The 17,578-nt window shown below is 34.6% G+C and overlaps 1 protein-coding gene across 3 annotated transcripts in view; it reads right to left on the reverse strand.

Annotated features, from left to right (window-relative positions):
• The window catches only part of GRIK2 (glutamate ionotropic receptor kainate type subunit 2), a 394,676-nt gene that overhangs the window by 67,814 nt on the left and 309,284 nt on the right, over window positions 1-17,578 (reverse strand). For all 3 annotated transcript variants that reach the window (XM_069851131.1, XM_069851128.1, XM_069851130.1), the window contains one exon: window positions 16,471-16,688. In XM_069851131.1, the coding sequence (XP_069707232.1) occupies window positions 16,471-16,688 (218 nt within the window). The remainder of the gene's footprint in view (window positions 1-16,470; window positions 16,689-17,578) is intronic.

Raw genomic sequence — 17,578 nt, forward strand, 5'->3', positions numbered from 1 at the left:
CACCCGCTTACATTCATGTGTTAAGTTTCTTGCAGCTGAGTTTTGAAACAGCTCTGTTCCTAGTCTTTTACCACATCACTTCATAGATCCTAAGGAAAAGAAGTTTAACTTAATTCTTTTGACTTTATTGTTCTGATAATCAATTAAAATGCTCATTGTTTTCAGAAAATTGTGAGGAGACCTACAGTGAAAATAATATAGTTGGTATAGTCTAATTAGCTAATTTGCAACATTTAATAAATGAGACACCTACTTGTAGTGACAATCAAATATTGTTACTAATCTTGGTCTATATGGATTTTTGTTTTTTCCTCTTTCTTATTATAGTTTGCAAAATGATTATTCTAATGGGATTTATGCAAGCACAGTTGTGTACAGAATGTACTCCTTATTACCTGTATTCATGCCATATTTTCCCCACTCTGAAAACTATAATATTAATTTCTTTTTTAAAAGAGATATAATAAGTGTACTAAAAAATATACAAGAAGGGCCATTACACTTCTAAAACCATCTTTACTAAAAGAACAGATTTTAGACCAGCTGAATAGCTATCAGAATACTCATTTACAGGTCATCTCACTTACAGGTAAACTTTCTCCTGAATCTCAGTACATGCTGGAGATATGTTTGGCTGAAAGAATATGTCATTTCTACTGAGCAAGAACAGAAACACTATAATACAGCAACAGGAAAAAAGATTTGTCCATGTTTACTCATATTAGACTAAGAAGCCTGAAGATTTCAGCTTCCAGAGCTTGATGTTCTTCATAAGTTAAGAAGCTGACATTTAATTTTTCGTTGTAATTAAATAAGGTCATTTTTCCATTACTAAAACAGATTACTACCTAAAATAATAGCCTAACAAAGCCCAGGTTGTAAATGACTTTGCATGTAAGATACAGCTCTAAATTTTATTGCTATCTCTGTTTTGCTTACTTTGATAAATTGTTGTTCAAAAGTAGCAAAAATGCCAAAAGATAAGACATGATTTAACAGACTTTTTTGGTGCTTTTGGCTATGTTTGTTGAGATACAAAATATTTAGTCTTGGGCTACATGACAAGAATTCCTCAGCTTCACTTTAAAGCCAAAGGGAAAATAATTTTCTCTTGATACCAAATATCTCTGTAAGCACTGAAGGCAAAAGCAAATTGCTTGTAAACATCATTACACAGCATTCTAAGACAAAAGAGCAATCTCGACAGATACCATATGATATTTATTTAAGCTCTTAATGTCAAAGCCCTCAGTTCTGCCACTTGTTGTAAACTTTGGAGGTACAGGAAACTGAAGCGCTGTTAAGTACTCGTCAAATCAAATTCCATTCCAGCACTAAATATCAAAACTATCAGGGCAACCTTTGATTTAGTGTATACTCTGAGGCATTTATGTGGTTATCAGTGTGAACAGAGCTCGAGGACCAGGGACAATTCATTTTCAATTCATGCTGGACTTCAATGAGAAAGGTGCTTTTAAATGATAAATGCTGACTCCTCCACTGCATTGTCGATAAATATAATTTGCTCTAAGTATTAATCAAACAGACTAGGGGCAGAATTTTCAATAAGAAGTATTTTAATTTAAAGATTGGTGAGGTGAGGAAGTTGCTTCAAAAAATACATATCCATCTCTGTAATTAGAGGTATTCTTAGAGGAAGATATATGACTGAGGATGTGGGTTTTTTTGAAAGGCAAAAAAAAAAATCCCATGTTCAGTCTCAAGCACACAAAATCTCTAATCCACTTTCTTGGAAATAAAACATTTCACAAGTTTAAATGAGAATGAAATCATCTGTCAGTGAGTATTTCTTTCCAAATATTCTGTCCTCATTTACACCTGTTGCTTTTTAGTTGATCAGAAAAGTGTTTATCTGCTATCAGCAACTATAAACTCTCATACTGACCTGTACTACCTCTGATTCACTGACTTGCCAGCTAAACATCACTCTTTACTGGCTCTCCAGTTATGTCGTTCCCTGTAGGACAACCACTGTAAAGAGCATCCACTTGATTATAGATTGAAACCAAATTTTTCTCGAACAATTCCTGCGTGGACAAACACTGAAAAGTTCCTTTTACCCTTCAGAAAAGGAAAAAAATGTAAATATCCAAACTAGCCCCAAAACAAGGAACTTTCTGAACAAAAGTATTTAAATATTTATGATCAAGAGAAATGATAACGTGTTGTTTGTTTCCTGTGAACATGCTCCAAAAGCATCATTTACGCTTGTCTACAATATAGTGATCACCCAGGGAGCCAATTCTTTTCTCAGAGTTATTGCACTGGATCCTCTTTATTCAGAGGGAGAAGAAATAGCAACATTCCAATTTAAAACTAATGAAATACTGATCACTTTGTGCAATTATCCAAATGATCATCTATCAAACTTTTTAACTGTTGTGAAAATGACTCTTTCAGAGCTGGAGTCATGAAAGCCATTATATTCTAATTTTCTGAAGGCTTGATAGAACTAATATTCTTAGTACAGATTAAGTGTAATGAAGCACTTTCTTTCTCATAGCAAAGTCTTCCACTCATATTGTCTGCTGAAAACCAACTTTCACATCTGCTATTTCCCTATTGAATGCTACAGCTTGGCACTTCTGTGGAGTGTCTGATGAGGTAATTCTATTCAACTTCATCACTTCCTCTTCAACAAAATAGTAAAATAACAGTGTTTTTCCCATACCTTCAGGGGAAATTCTGTATGCATATTATGCAAACATGTAGTCATCATTTATACATGTGTATGTGGAGAAAAGGATTTTTTAAATGCTCTTTTAAATTCCTTTTAAATTGAACTGTTGCCTATGTAAAATTATGCAAAGTAGATCTGGGTTTGATTTTTTTTAGAAAATGAGGAGTCATTCTGGGTCCCACTTAAAAAATCCATCTCAAAATACATGGTGTTCACTATGCAAATTAGCTTGAAATTAGTCATCACTTAAAATATGAGCCAAACATATACTTACAATTCAATAACACACATTAGAAAATATCAGAACGAAAAGTATGTTTGTTTCACTGTCCTTGAATACAAAGATATCAAAGATTTATTTTTCCAGTTAAATGAAATAATTTCTTCTTGACACATTTTACACTAACGAAGCATATAATTTAAAATTAAAATGGTAAGTAATACCAATTATCTAATAGCCCGCATCTATAATACTGTGAGAAACACCAGCATGATAAAAAGAAAAGCATTGCATGTTTAAATTAAAGATCAGAAATAACATTTTGGTTTCAAACACACTGGAACTATTAAAATATTGGTGTTTTGACTGAATTCTGCTTAGGCAGTCCTCTGGATGTATAATATTTGACAGATTTTCTTTTATTTTTTTGGGGGGTGGGGGGGATTCAGATTCTTTAAGCTTTAATGGCCAAAATTTGTTCTGTATATAGGCTTACTTCGAATTACCTCTTTTTTCTTTCTTTTTTTGTTATGTCTTTAAGTCTTCAAGTATTCACAGATGTATTGAAATACCTAAAACTTACTGAAATCGATGGGAATTTATTTATGAAAGTACAGAAAAATAAAAATTTCAAAAGATAATTAAAAATTCAGACTAAAGGGCATAGCTTGTTCTGGATGTATGCAAACTTTATTTTTTCTGTATACAAGGTTCTAAGTTTTACAGTGTCAGCCTACTAATCTCCCATAGGTGTGCAGAAACCCAAATATGTGAACAGAATTTGGCTATACAATTAAAGAAAATAATTAAAAGCATTAAAAAAATAGGAATAAATAACTGCAGTGTTATAATTATCGGGCTTAAATGTGATTTTATGTTCTAGAAATTTACTATGCCAGTTCTTTTTCATGCTTATTCTTGCTATCCTTTGACCTTTTGTAATCTACAGAAAAACAACTTTAAGCACTGATCCCTTTTCTCTAAATGCGTTAAGAATTGCTCTAGCAGTTATAAATTAAACCATATCACAATTCTGGAATTCCAAACACTATCTTAGAGAAATATAACATGAAAATGTTTGGAGTTTGAAGAGATTTTAGAAATGTTAGTCTGTATATATCCTCAGCTTTTTCATCATTTATGGATCAACACTTACTGCACTTTAATAACTCAGTTGACCCAATTTGCTAACTGTACCCTTCAATTCAAAGTTTCTGGTATAGAATATGTCAAGATTACCACATGCTTCAAACAAAAATATGCAAACAATGCAAACACATTACTAGTGCACACATCAAAAGCCTGCATCTGTCACTTTAATTTAATTAAAAAACCCCAAAACTTGGACTCATAAACGTGAAAAAAACCTAACAAGCTATGGAGCAGATGACAACATCTGCCCTGCTGGTGAAGGTTAAATGTACTCAGCTTTTTTATGATCAAACATATGTAGTCGCATGAGCAAAGCAAAATGGTGGATCATGTTTATTGTTTGTAATGTTTACATTTGGTTTTGAAAGACAGGCTTTTGCAGTCACTGGGGTACTTTTAGGAACACTCATTGTGAACAGTTCAGTCTTTTAAAATATGAAATTACAAACATAGAGCAAAATTTTTACAATAGTCCAACTCAGACCATAAGCCAAATGTAAAATTTTTCTATAATTTGAAAGAAATTTTTCTCTTTAATTTCTGTGCTCATTTCAGTGAAAATGTGGAAGGAAATAAACTTTTCACATGCTTTAAACCAGCAATCTAAAATAAGACAACTATTCCCCAGCTCCCCAGGGCTAGTTAAGTCAGTCAGTTGTATTATGGAATTAGAATAATTTATACTATTACTTGTAAAATTAATTAATTTGTATACAGAGATATTTTTTAATCACAACCTCTCCCTACAGTAATACTGCAGCTTATAGACATACAAAAGGTCCCTACTACTTAAAGAATGACCAGAAATTTTGTAAGATTCATCCTCCATATATAAACACCTACACATCAAGCATCTAGATCAAGGTACTAATCTAAGCTTCCCTACAGTCATAGAATCATAGAATGGTTTGGGTTGGAAAGGACCTGAAAGATCATCTAGTTCTAAGCCCCCTGCCATGGACGTGGACACCTCCCATTAGATCAAGCTGCTCAAGGCACCATCCAGCCTGGCACTGAACACTTCCAGGAAGAGCCATCCACATCTTTCTTAGACAACCTGTGCCAGTGCCTCACCACCCTCATCATGAAGAATTTCTTCCAAATCTCTACGTTATGTTGTCAGGAGAAGTTTGCCCTACATGTTTCAAAAAACACATCCTTCCTACTAAAAAAACATCCAGGAAGCAGGGGACTCTTATTATGTCGTCCTGACAAATTTTCACTATCAGCAGTTGAGATTCTTCCTTTACCAATCCACCAATTTACCAATTTAGTTGATAATATTATTAAAATAAGGCTTGTGTAATGCATTACACTGTAAGAAAACACACTACTGAAAACTTTTAGTGACAAATACATAGCAACAGGATGCTTTTAATCACTTGATTCCATCACTAATGTTAACAAGTTTAAAAATAACAAAAAACATTGCAAATCACATGACATTACAATTGTAACCTTTGGAGGTTCTGGTGGTTTTGCTGTTAGATTTATTCTACTAGAAGTTAGAGATTTGACTTATGAAAGTTATTCTATAGTTCTGAAAGGAAAATTGAAGACCTGAAGATTAAGACCAAGAGTCTTAATGTTTTTTTTTGAAGAATTAAGAAATAATAGCTAATTAATAGTATGTGCTAACATAAGAAAAGCTCTCAGGCTCCTCTCAAATCACAATGATCCGCAACGAAATTCATATAATAACTTACCTGGATTTTGGTTGCTATGTGCATTTAAATATCTGTTATGACAATTTAAGTCCATTTCAACATAAAAGAATACATTATTTCCAATCATCAACATTATTATGTGTGTGTCTCAGCTTTTAAGATATGAAAAAAAACAGCACACCATAATTTTCTATATAATAAATTTGTAAGTAAATTGAAAGATTACATACCGTATCTGAACAAATAAAAAAGTGCTAAGAAATATATTGCTTATCTTTGGTCCAATGTATTCATGGGCAGACAATCCTCTGATTAGCAGTCTACTCTGATCATAAAGACCTGGTTGTTCATTGCTTGGAGAGTTATAGTCTTTGCTTAGTAAAAAATTGGGTGGATGGCCAGACCCAAAGAGTTGTGGTGAATAGAGTTGAATTCAGTTGACAGCTGGTCACAAGTGCTGCTCCCTAGGACTCAGTATTGGGGTCAGTTCTGTTTAATATCTTTCCCAATGACCTGGATGAAGGGATCAAGTGGACCCTCAGTAATGACACCAAGACAGACAGAAGTGTTGATCAGCTTGAGAGAAGGAAGGCTCTACAGAGAGATCTGAACAGGCTGTATCAATCGGCTGAGGCCAGTTGTATGGGGTTCAACAAGACTAATTGCCAGGTCCTGCACTTAGGCCTTAAAAGTCCCATGCAGTGTTACAAGCTTGGGGAAAAATGGCTGGAAAGCTGCCTGGCAGAAAGGGACTTGGGGGATGTTGGTTGACATCCAGCTGAACACGAGCCAGCAGTGTGCCCAGGTGGCAAAGATGGCCAATAGCATCCTGGCTTATATCAGAAATAGCATGGAAAGCAAGACTAGGGAAGTGATTGCTCCCCATATTCAACACTGGTGAAGCCACACCTCAAATACTGTGTTAAGTTTTGGACCACTTACTACAAGAAAGACATCAGGGTGCTGGAGAGTGACCAGAGGAGTGCAACAAAGATACTGAAAGGTCTAGGGAACAAGTTCTGTGAGAACCAGTTAAGAGAATTGGGGCTGTTTAATCTGGAGAAGAAGAGGCAGACGGGAGATGTTTTTGCTCTCTGCAACTCCCTGAAAGGACATTGTAGTGAGGTGGGTGTTGATCTGTTCTCCCAAGTAACAAGTGATAGGACAAGAAGAAATGACCTCAGGCTGTACCAAGGGAAGTTTAGACTGGATATTAGGAAAAAATTCTTCACCAAAATGGTTGAGACGCTATTCTTGGAGATATTTAAAAGACATGTAGATGTACTGCTTAGGGATATGATTTAGTGGTGGACTTGGCAGTATATGGTTGTACGCAATGATCTTAAAGATCTTTCCAAACCTAAATGATTCTATGATTCTGTGCTTCCAAAGCATGGTTTAGTATATATTTTTATATAAATAAGTCATCTATATTGCACAGATTAAGGATCTTGAATATGTTAAATGCAAGTTCAATTAATGTGTGAATAGGGAAAATCCTTATAATGCATCCACATTCAATAAAGCTTATGTAATTGTTACCATAGGTGCATTGCAAAAATGACAGCTTAACTAATCTCAACAAGCATTCTGTTTTGAGCAAGGAAAAACTCTGAGGCAGATACTCATCAGTATAATAAGCCTTCAGGTGAGGTCCATGAAAATTCTGGCACTGAAAATATTTCTTTACACACAGCAATGTTAATTCAGTTGAACATCTCAACAGCGTCATATATAAACTGACAAGGCAGAAACAAGGCTTCACCTCTGCTAATGAATGGAGACTTTCAGGCTGCTTCAGCGGGCAGGAACTCAACAGTGAAGGCTACTCATATGGCAGGTTCTCACACAAAACTGGCTGGAAACAGTTCACTCTGGAGAATGGTTTCTGAATCACATTGCCAGGATGAGTCACAGATCGAATATGAAAACTTTACATGGCTACTTGGTGTCAGATTTATTTTCTTTGAAGAGCTAGACATCTTTCTTTCAGACTCCGATGGTTAAAAATGTTCTCAGATAGATATATACTCAATTTCCTAAACAAACCCTAGCTCCAAAATCTGTCTTTCATACAGAAAGCTGTTTGCTGTTGAAGGATTCTCTATGAACTAGTCCAGTTCCCTTTCTCACTTTGCTCAAGATCTAAAAACAGACATAAAGAGGAAAAAGCTGAAAAATGAAAAATAAGTTGTTCTTGCCCTGTCTTCTGGGGAAAAATAGCAGAAGGAGAGAAAGGTGATAAGGCTAGATAACAATTAAGTTAGGTACTTCTGAGGAAAAAGCTGTGCAACCAAACCTATGATCAGAACCCAGAGTTCAGTCATTCTCTTACAACTAATCCTGTCAACAGCGCCATCACAGGCCCTGAAGAGGCCAGAAAACTAAGTGCATCAGGTGAGAGAAAGGAAATAAAATGGCTTACAAGCTGAGACAAACCCTAAAATGGTACATAAGAAAAATGTACATTCTGGAAGTATCAGCAATTATATTGCTGTTGATTTTCTCATCCTCATATCCTAAATGTCTAGGAAAAAGGACTCACTTCCCAAAGGGTTCTGATTCCAAGTAGCTTTCACATTTACCAGAGTGATATAATATCACTCTGCCATGGAAGTGCTCACCTTCTGCTCCCCTCACATGAATTCTAGCATTCTACTGGCCTTCTTCACAACTGAAAAGTGCAAGAACAATAAAAGATCCTTTTTCATTTCAATCAGAAAGCTGGACTGATTCTTGTCACAGCCCTATGAAATGTAAAGCCAACAGAGCTTGAGGGTGAAGGCAGGAGAAGAGGCTGAACTACTCACAGTTAGATTGGTTCCATTTGATCCCAAAACAACAAAGCAAGAAAGTTATTGACAAATATGACTACAAGTAATTTGTAGTGATTAGTAGTGATTAAACTCCAACTGATTTCGAAGGAAAAAGGCCCTGCTTTTCATGTCTTCAGTGGCATGACTATATATTACACACATACACAAAAGAAAAAGGTCATAATTAGTTTCTCTTAACTACAAAATGATTTTTGAAATATTTAGATCACAACACTACTCTGAATCAGCAGTTTTATCCTTTGCTGGTAAGAGATCCTGACACAATTTAGGACTCAAATGTGGTCTGTGTAATTTTTGTACCAAGAGGCTGAGAGAGTTGGGGTTGTTCAGCTTAGCAAAGGGCTTATAAGAAAGATGGCCCTGTAGCAATAGGGCAAAGAGTAATGTTTTTAAACTAAAAGAGAATTTTAGACTAAATATTAGAAAGATTTTCTTTTTCTGAGGGTGGGGAAACACCAGCACAGGTTGACCCATCCCTGGAAACATTGAAGGTCAGGTTGGATGGCTCTGAGTAACCTAATCTAGTTGAATATGTCCTTAATCACTTCAGGGGGGATGACGTTCACGGTCCTTTGTAATTGAAACCATTCTGTGACTCTGTATGACTCTATCATGAGACTTGACTTTCCACAGATAAATTGATGGTTAATTATTAATTTTTTTCTCATGCTGTGCTCTTATTTCTTGTATCCAGTATTTCAGTGCAAGTTTCAGTCAGAACTTGCTATATTTTACCCTATCTATACACTGAGAAAGACCAGCTTTATGCAGACAAACTTCATCGTGTAAATACATTATGGTTAATTAATGCATATTTTTGTCAGATGCAGTTTTGAAAAATAATAGAAATGTCAGCTTGTTGCTGATATGTTCACTTTTGCTCTACATTATATTCATACTGAGAAATACTTACGGAATAGGAAAGCCAGATGGAACCAGTACTCACTGGAAATTTAAGTGTATTTCTTTAAGAGGGTATGAAAAAACATTTGTATGTTTTTCATCAGTTTCTAAGACCTGGAGCTGGAGATAGGTTTAATCAATAGACATGAGTTCTGTGATTCTATAGCAGTTTTTAAAAAATAACACGTTATCCAGCAGCTTATTAAGAGTGCTTGTTATCTGGATATATGGCATAATACAGTATAAGTCATTGCAATAATGAAAAGTTGACTTGTCTTTGTGTTCATCTTCTTCAGCTCACGATGTAGGAATAGAAAAAAAGAATACAAGGAATGAGGAATTGGGAATGTGTAGGGAAGAAGCATAGGCATGGAAAAAGGCAAATGCAGAAAGATAGTGAATTTCTACCACATTCCACCTACTTTTGATTTCACATCTCAGCACTGAGATACAACAGGCAGCCGAACATATGATCTTATTCCCTGCAGGAACAGTAATAGCTCTGACAACCTTAAAGAAGCGGGGAAAAGTCAAGACAAAATAAAACCAGTTCGGGCACTTTTTACAGAACCTAGAAAATTAGTTAGAACGAGGTCTTTTATGTGAATTAGTTCTGCTTTCTGCCCTCTGATTAAAAAAAAAAATAAAAAGACATTTCACCTCAAATAATTTAATGCTTCCAAAATTACTTGAATTTCTTCTGTTTAGAATTCAAATGCACTGCTACTCTTGCTATAGAATGTTTTAATGCATTATATAACCTACCAACCTCTACTTACCTTCCTCAGTGAGGCAGAGGTGTTTTGAGGTCTCTGGGCAAAGCCTATATCTCATTCTTACAGACTCTGCCATTACAGATTCAGTTTGTATAAGTATAGGGACCGAACAAGGATCTTGCTTTACAGGTTTACAACTGTGCCTACTTTTTTGTGCATTCAAAGGTGTATTGGTTAACAGAGTAAGTGTTTCTGTAAAGAGGGAATAATTACAGGAAGGGGTGAATTTTAACTATATGTATTTCTAAAAGATATGCCTAAACTGAGATGATAAAAAAGAAGAAATACATGAATTACATGGTGTTTATATTCAATTCCCTTTTTAGTAACATTCAAATGCAACTTATCTATAGAGTGAAATAATTTTAGAACAAACTGAACATGTATCTGTGTCATCTGCTACCAATTATTTTTTAAGTATTATCCAAATCAGCACATGGAGGCTGGGACTCAAAAAGTTATTTTCTATTAGTCACTGACAGTCAGTGTATATTTGAGCAGCTCAGAAATGGTCTTTTTTCCATCTTCAACTTGCAAGAATTCCACCAAGTAATTGGTACATACTGCTAAACTTCATAACGCTTTATTTGCAGCATTCAACTGAATGTTCTATGTATGTATACGTCCATGTGCTTGTACATGCATACTTATTTCTTAAAAAGATAAATGCCACTTTCCTATTACAATGTTCAAACCTAGCTCTGAAAATCCCACTGAATATATTATGCATGCCAATACTAACATCACTCATGATGAATGACATTCATACTTTTATTCTTGCTGCTATTCTTTCATTTATGTGAGAGGATCTGTCAATTTTACTCCAGTTGCAAGCAGTGAGAAAATTCCCCTACAACTCCTTCTTTCAACCTTAAGAGACTATTTTTAATGACATTTTGCAATGTATAGGTAGAACTTTGTGGCATTCCCCTTAACAATAGGCTGAGAATTTGGAGGAGAAAGATAGGCATTAAGTGCTTAATAGCTACCTTCTACAAATTTCTTGAGTGAGGTGGTGACAAAATGGCTAGAGTAAAAAACCGGGGGGTGATTTGGTGGACCTGAAAAGGGTCAGTAGCATGGATCTTTGTGGAGAAAAATCAGTGCAGGAAGAAATGAAGGGTATTGTAGAAAAGTAGAGCTGAATATAAAAATGGGTCCTGAAGAAGAAAAGGAAAGAAACTGGAAAATGTAAATCATAAATAAAATTGTCTGTCAGAGAATTCTAAGGTGCATGAGTCAGCTTTCCTCAATTAGTGCTTTCAACAAGTGATCTTGAGAAGATGTGTTCATTTTTAGTGCTTCAGCTTTGTTATCAGCAAAACAAGGGTATAAATGATATGACTCTCACAGAGGACTGAGAATATCTTTAATTCATGATAGAGAGTAACGATGCTAATCTATTGCTATTAGAGAATGAAAAATTACTTTGTTTTTCACTATTCAGTATGCAAATGTCTAAATACCTAGTAATCATAACTGAGAAAAGTTGTATTGTTCTTAGTACTGTACAAAAACATAGAAAGTATAAATTCTGACATTGAAAACTACAGATTTGAAAAAATCATGAGAAAAACAAAGGTACACAGCAACATTACAAAAAAAATCTGAAACATGTAGACCATGTTTAAGCATATGTGCAGTAGTAGTATCTTTGTGTGTGAAGATGGAGAACTGTGGTACAAAGAGAAACAGGGTGGAATTAACATTATTCTTAATTTCAGAACTGTCATTCAGCAAGGAAACAGACACTAGGGCTTGGAGGAACAGAGACTAAGAGACCACAGAAATCAAGGGCAATGAAAAAATCTGAGCATTTTTATCTAAGAACAACTAGTGTGAGATAAGTACCTTTCATGCAAATGGCAAATACTTCTCAATTTATTCTCTACAGGAAGAAAAACAGGTTTCTGAAACTTAAGAATGGGTAATAGTGTCAAAAGCAGTAAAGAGAAAGGAAGACAAGTTCATACCTAAAAAACTCCACAATTTGAGAAACACAAAAACACGTATCAGGAGTAGAAACTATATGCCTAGCAGTATGTATAGCTTAGAATTTATGTTCACATTTTCTTCCTTCTAATTCTTGGATAATCATAGAATCAGAATAGTCAGGGTTGGAAGGGACCTTAAGGATCATCCAGTTCCAACAACCCTGCCATGGGCTGGGACACATTCCACTAGATCAGGCCCATCCAGCCTGGCCTTGAACACCTCTGGGGATGGGGCATCCACAACTTCCCTTGGCAACCTGTTCCAGTGTCTCAACACCCTCATGGTGAAGAAATTCTTCCTAATGTCTAGTCTCAATCTGCCCTTCTCTAGTTAATATCTGTTCCCCCTTGTCCTGTCACCACAAGCCTTTATGAATGGTCCCTTTCCAGCTTTCTTTTAGGCTCTTTTCAGGTACTGGAAGGTAGCTAAATAATAATATAGATTTTCTTCTTTGTTCTCAATGAAATGGCTCGCTTGACCCATCAGGCATATAGTAGACTTGTAAAACTGCTTCCTTTGCATGCTGAGACTAGATAAGCAGATTTTAAGAGAAGAAATTACTGAAAATTTCCTTTACTTTCTGGCTTCTAAAACGAATTGTAATGTCATGTTTCTCAAACAATGAGGAGGCATATGATGATCTAGAGGGCCTAATAAACCTCTGGAGATGGCGTTCTCCTTTCTCATTTAGCTACTTCATGGGGATGTTTGACTCACAAGGGTTTCTGATGTGTATTTCCTGTGCTTTCCAAGAATTTAACTTAAGCAGATTTTCATAAAGCAGTTAGTTTCTTTCTTCCCAGTTCTCCTTCAAAAAATACTGCTCTTTTGTATTACCATCACACAGCTTTGGCCACCAACCAAAGTTTTTTTCAAGAAAAAATTCAATGGACTACTATTGAAAGAATTTATGTAGAAATCACTGTCAGTCTCATGGGCAGATACTGAGCCTCACTGTGATTAACATTAACAAACCATCTGGTGCCTTCACTTCTTGTTGTAACATAATGCAACTGTTTTACTTAATCCCTTCTCATTAAAACAGGACAAAATTGCTAAGGAAAAGCAAATATACAGATGATAAATATATCCTCTCCATCATCTTTCGTGCAAACAGCCTCACAAGTCATACTCTCATAGATTTATGAAGTAGAAATGGACTACTAAATCTAATCTGACCTCTTGTATAGTGAAGGCTATCTATTTCATTGAGTAGCCTCTAAATCAAAATTCTAATGTTTAATGTTGTACCCATTTTCCTCACGATGTGGTTGATGAATCTAGCCCACATCTAGACAAGTTGTACTAGTAGTTAATTACTCTCATTCTGAAAAATACGCACCTTATTTCTAGTCTAAATTTCCCTAATTTCAGCTTTGAAACATTAGATCTCATTATGCTTTTTTCTGCTAGATTAAACAGTCATCTGCTTTCAAAAGTTTCATTCCCATTAAAGGACTTATAGACTATGATCAAGTCACGTTGTAACCTTCTCTTCAGCAGATTAAACAGGCTGATCTCCTTTAGCATCTAACTACAATACTTATTTCCAGACCTATAGTCATTCTTTCACTATCATCAACTCTTTGCAATTTTAAACACGTTTTTGAAGCGTGGTCACCAGAACAGGACAAAACAGTTCATTAATAGTTTCCCTAATGCCATATAAAAAATATAGCATCATTTCCTACTTGATATTCACTTATCTATATATCAAAGATCTAATATATACCATTTAAACCCCCTTAAGCTTACTGATAAAACCTAGAATATACTGTAATGGATTTAAAAATCAAAGATCTATCCTGGATTTTTACACACAATGCAGAAAACCTATCCACCTATAGAAAACCTATCTTTTCAACACTACCTATACTTTTCTATACTATCTATATCCAGTGTCAATTCTCGCTTAAGAATTTTTTTCTGATAGATCATGTCTTCCTTTATCAGTTTCCTGTTCTTAAGTGGTTTTTTTATATTATGTAGTATCTATAAGCTGTTCAACTCTAGTAGTACCTTTTAAAGCAATTCTACTTTCATTCTTATTTTAAAATATTTTCTTGCACTTTAATTTTCTTCATGTAAGGAAATTACATTCCTGAAGTAATTTGCTTATACAGAATAGAAGTATGTTTTTAAAGACACAAATATAGATATACTATGTTGGCCAGAGCTATAGTATTCTGTTTTCTGGTAATTCAATCTCATTACATAAAAATATCTAATTTCACCAGAATGCTTATTCTAACTCACAGACTGCATAAAAATATTTTGGGTTATCTTACATGGAATATATATTTAATTAGATAGTATTCCTTATACAATTAGCTCTAGTGAATAGCATTTACATCCAGCAAACTCCAGTTTCTACATGGAAGTTGCTTCAGATACTGAATGAATCAAATGAGAATATATGATTTCCATTTACTTTTCAGTGATTTTCTCTTAATGGTTGATCTACAAGAACAGTCGTAACTATTTCTAATGCTTAAGTTTATATCCATTTCATTAGATGAATAATACTAATTTACTTTAGTTTACTTACTACTAGAGAAGATAGTAAACATCAGAAGAATATTTGTAGTCATAGTTGTTAGTTATTTGCATTTTAGTGTCAGAAAACACTTACTGGCCATGATCTATTCACACATAAAACCTAGAAAATATGTTTATTCAACAGAATAAACCTGAATTTGACCTATAATCTACCTGCCGAATAAAGAAATACCAGGTTCAGTTCTAATTTCTCCTTCTCATTCATAATGAGGCAGGGGAATTCATTAATGCACTAAAGGCAAATTATTATTATCACAAATTATGTGATCTGACACTCTACCTCTCTTGTGTATACGTCTAGTTTATTTCATCTGAGAACAAAAATCTATTCAAGACATGCAATTGTTATTTCATGAAAAGTAAGTCCTCTCTAGTTCTTGGATACAAAGTACTTCATAAACATAAAATATACCTAGATAAGTAGGAACAGAATTAAAAAGAGAACAGAAAGAACAAATTGTGCAGAAAATAAAGCAGTATATTAATATGCAGAGGGAAACATTCATAGAAAGATAAATAGTCTCTGTGAGCTTCAAAAATCCACAGACTATACAAAAAAGGAAAAGAGTGAGTAAAAGAGAAAATTAAGGGTGAGGAAAAGGAAAACTAGAAGTTAAGAAGATGAAGAGAAAAGTGCTTCTGGCAACCAAAAAGAAAGATACTGCTAATTTAAACTTGCTTCATAATATTTTAGAATCCACAGTTTGAATGTGAATTAGAACATGTTCAAAGTTTTCTGCCAGACAAAAATGAAATTAAAGCCCTGTAGTGATTTCTGGTAACTTGATAAATAATTTGTGTCATCTCTCTGTCCCAAGACTTAAATAATTGTAACTTTTAAAAAAATCTCAGTCTTTAAATTTTCAGTGTTGTTTCTTTTAACTACTTCATTTGTTTCCTGACATCGAGACCTATAACTGATTACTTACTTCTATTAGATTTACCAGCCCCTTTTTCAACAACTACTCTGGGGAATATAGTCAGAACTTTCCTAATGTATGATATAACTAAAGCAGCCTAAAATATTCTGAGATACTGAAGTTAAATTGATTTTTATTTCCAAGCAGAGGCTGAAAGTCCTACAATGTTTTGGGTTTTTTTTCTTAAATAAAACTCTGTGTCCACATCTATAGGCTTTAATGGCATAAATTTAAACAGTGACTCTTTAGCCTCGATATCAAAACAATTTTTGTACTCTCTGAATTTAGTGAGAGGAACTGTGCACACATTCTTCAATTTCTGCACCTCTTAAACCTCGGTCTGTCTAACTCCAAATGTCAATGTAATGGTCACTATGAAGCTTTAAGTGTTGGCATAATAACTCAAAAAGCAGAATAGACTAGTTAGCAGTCTTCAAAGTGTACCAAAGAGCAAACAAATATTGGTAAACACATCTTCTGAGCAAAGTGTTCAGTTTTCTTCACCTACTCAATTGTTACAAAGTCAATTCTTAAAGTGAAAATCATCAAAGAAATTGCTTTTTATTTCCCACAAGAGGCTTTGCATTTGTTTCCTTTGCCATCTTTCCGATCATCCAAAACTGATTTTCAGTTGGTTTTGACAAGTGTGGCAATCATATCCATTGCTCCTCACTCAGGTGCACAAACTTTTGCTCTTCAATTAGTATATAGGACATTTTCAAATAGAATATAAAACTTACCTTAAAGAATGTCATGGTTGCTCCATCTTCAACTGCCCCATACTCTATCTTTGTCTGCTTGGCCAAATCATCAGCAGAATCAATAGGGGATTCCATACGTTCCACTGTCAGAAAGGCGGCTAGGTTAGCAGTGTACGAGGAAATGATGATAAGTGTGAAAAACCACCAAATGCCTCCCACTATCCTGGTGGAGAGGGCTTTGGGCATGAGCTCAGAACCTAATGAAAACCAGGGGAGAAAGGTGAAACCAATGCACAGAAAACAATTAATAAGTGTTCAGCACTTTTTGCCACAGTGGGGAGATGGAATCACTGTGCAAAAAAACCCTTTGAGGTGCAGGCTGACATGTACTGCTTGTACAAACACACATAACTGAAACAAAAAATAAGAACTGATTACACTTATAAAGACATCTTTTTGGAGTTGTGGGAATCAAAAAATTGTAATGGGAGAATCAATGATCTGTGCCTTTTAAAAATACAGAAGTTTATATATATGTACATAAATGTAAATAAAGGCAGTTACTTTAACTGGATTTCCAGAAAAAAATCCTAGCTGGACTGAACCCCTAATCTAATACTAATATTTAGGCACTTATAAAGTCCTTTATCTTGAAGGCACAAAATAAACATTAAGAATATTCTAAAAACTCACTTGAATAAATAACATAAGTTGTTGATGAAAGGAACACATACAAAATGAAGTATTTCATATCTGAAGTAAACAATCTGAAATCTGTTATAAGTATGCTTTTGACTTTTCCACTTGTATTGCTGCAAAGTGTTGTTTATTGACTGGTTAGATAAAAAATAATAACATCTCCCATCTCTATAGTTAGCCCCACAATTTCGGATAAACATAGGTGGCTATGCCACACACTTAATTTGATAGAGCAGCAATGAAAATAATAGACTGCTGTGCATAAACTGGATAAAGATAGATTATAATGTATTGCTGGAGTTGCCTGCTCATGGCAGTAAAGAAAGGAGGGGGTGACAGATACTGTAGAGTAATTTGCATTATTACTAATACTAATTTAGAGACTAATGAGACAAATTGAAGCACGTAAACTCCTCTTGTGTCTAATTACTAAAAATAGGAAAAAAAT

This window comes from Phaenicophaeus curvirostris, chromosome 2, assembly GCF_032191515.1.
Source record: "Phaenicophaeus curvirostris isolate KB17595 chromosome 2, BPBGC_Pcur_1.0, whole genome shotgun sequence".
In the NCBI taxonomy this organism is placed as follows: domain Eukaryota; kingdom Metazoa; phylum Chordata; class Aves; order Cuculiformes; family Cuculidae; genus Phaenicophaeus; species Phaenicophaeus curvirostris.